This window comes from Eimeria tenella, genomic scaffold (assembly GCF_000499545.2).
Source record: "Eimeria tenella Houghton genomic scaffold, Eth_scaff1815, whole genome shotgun sequence".
NCBI lineage: Eukaryota > Apicomplexa > Conoidasida > Eucoccidiorida > Eimeriidae > Eimeria > Eimeria tenella.
Window position 1 is genome coordinate 726 of NW_013541648.1, and position 236 is coordinate 961.

Consider the following 236-nt stretch of genomic DNA (forward strand, 5'->3'; position numbering starts at 1 on the left):
TAGGTCTATATATGTGTATATATAGATACAGATATAAATATAATGTATATATATATAAATATATATACGTATGACAAATATATATATATATATATTAAATATATATATATATATAAAGAGGTGTATCTATATAGAGGTGTATCTGTATATTTATATATGATATATGTATATATGTAGATAAAGCTGCAGTTACAAATATATATTTATATAGATATAGATATACAGCTACATATAGC

General features: G+C 17.8%; 1 protein-coding gene across 1 annotated transcript in view; it reads right to left on the bottom strand.

Annotated features, from left to right (window-relative positions):
• The window catches only part of ETH_00041250 (uncharacterized protein), a gene marked incomplete at both ends in the record, with an annotated part of 941 nt that overhangs the window by 269 nt on the left and 436 nt on the right, over positions 1–236 (bottom strand). The window contains one exon of the mRNA XM_013373921.1: positions 1–5. Coding sequence (XP_013229375.1) covers positions 1–5 — 5 coding nt within the window. The remainder of the gene's footprint in view (positions 6–236) is intronic.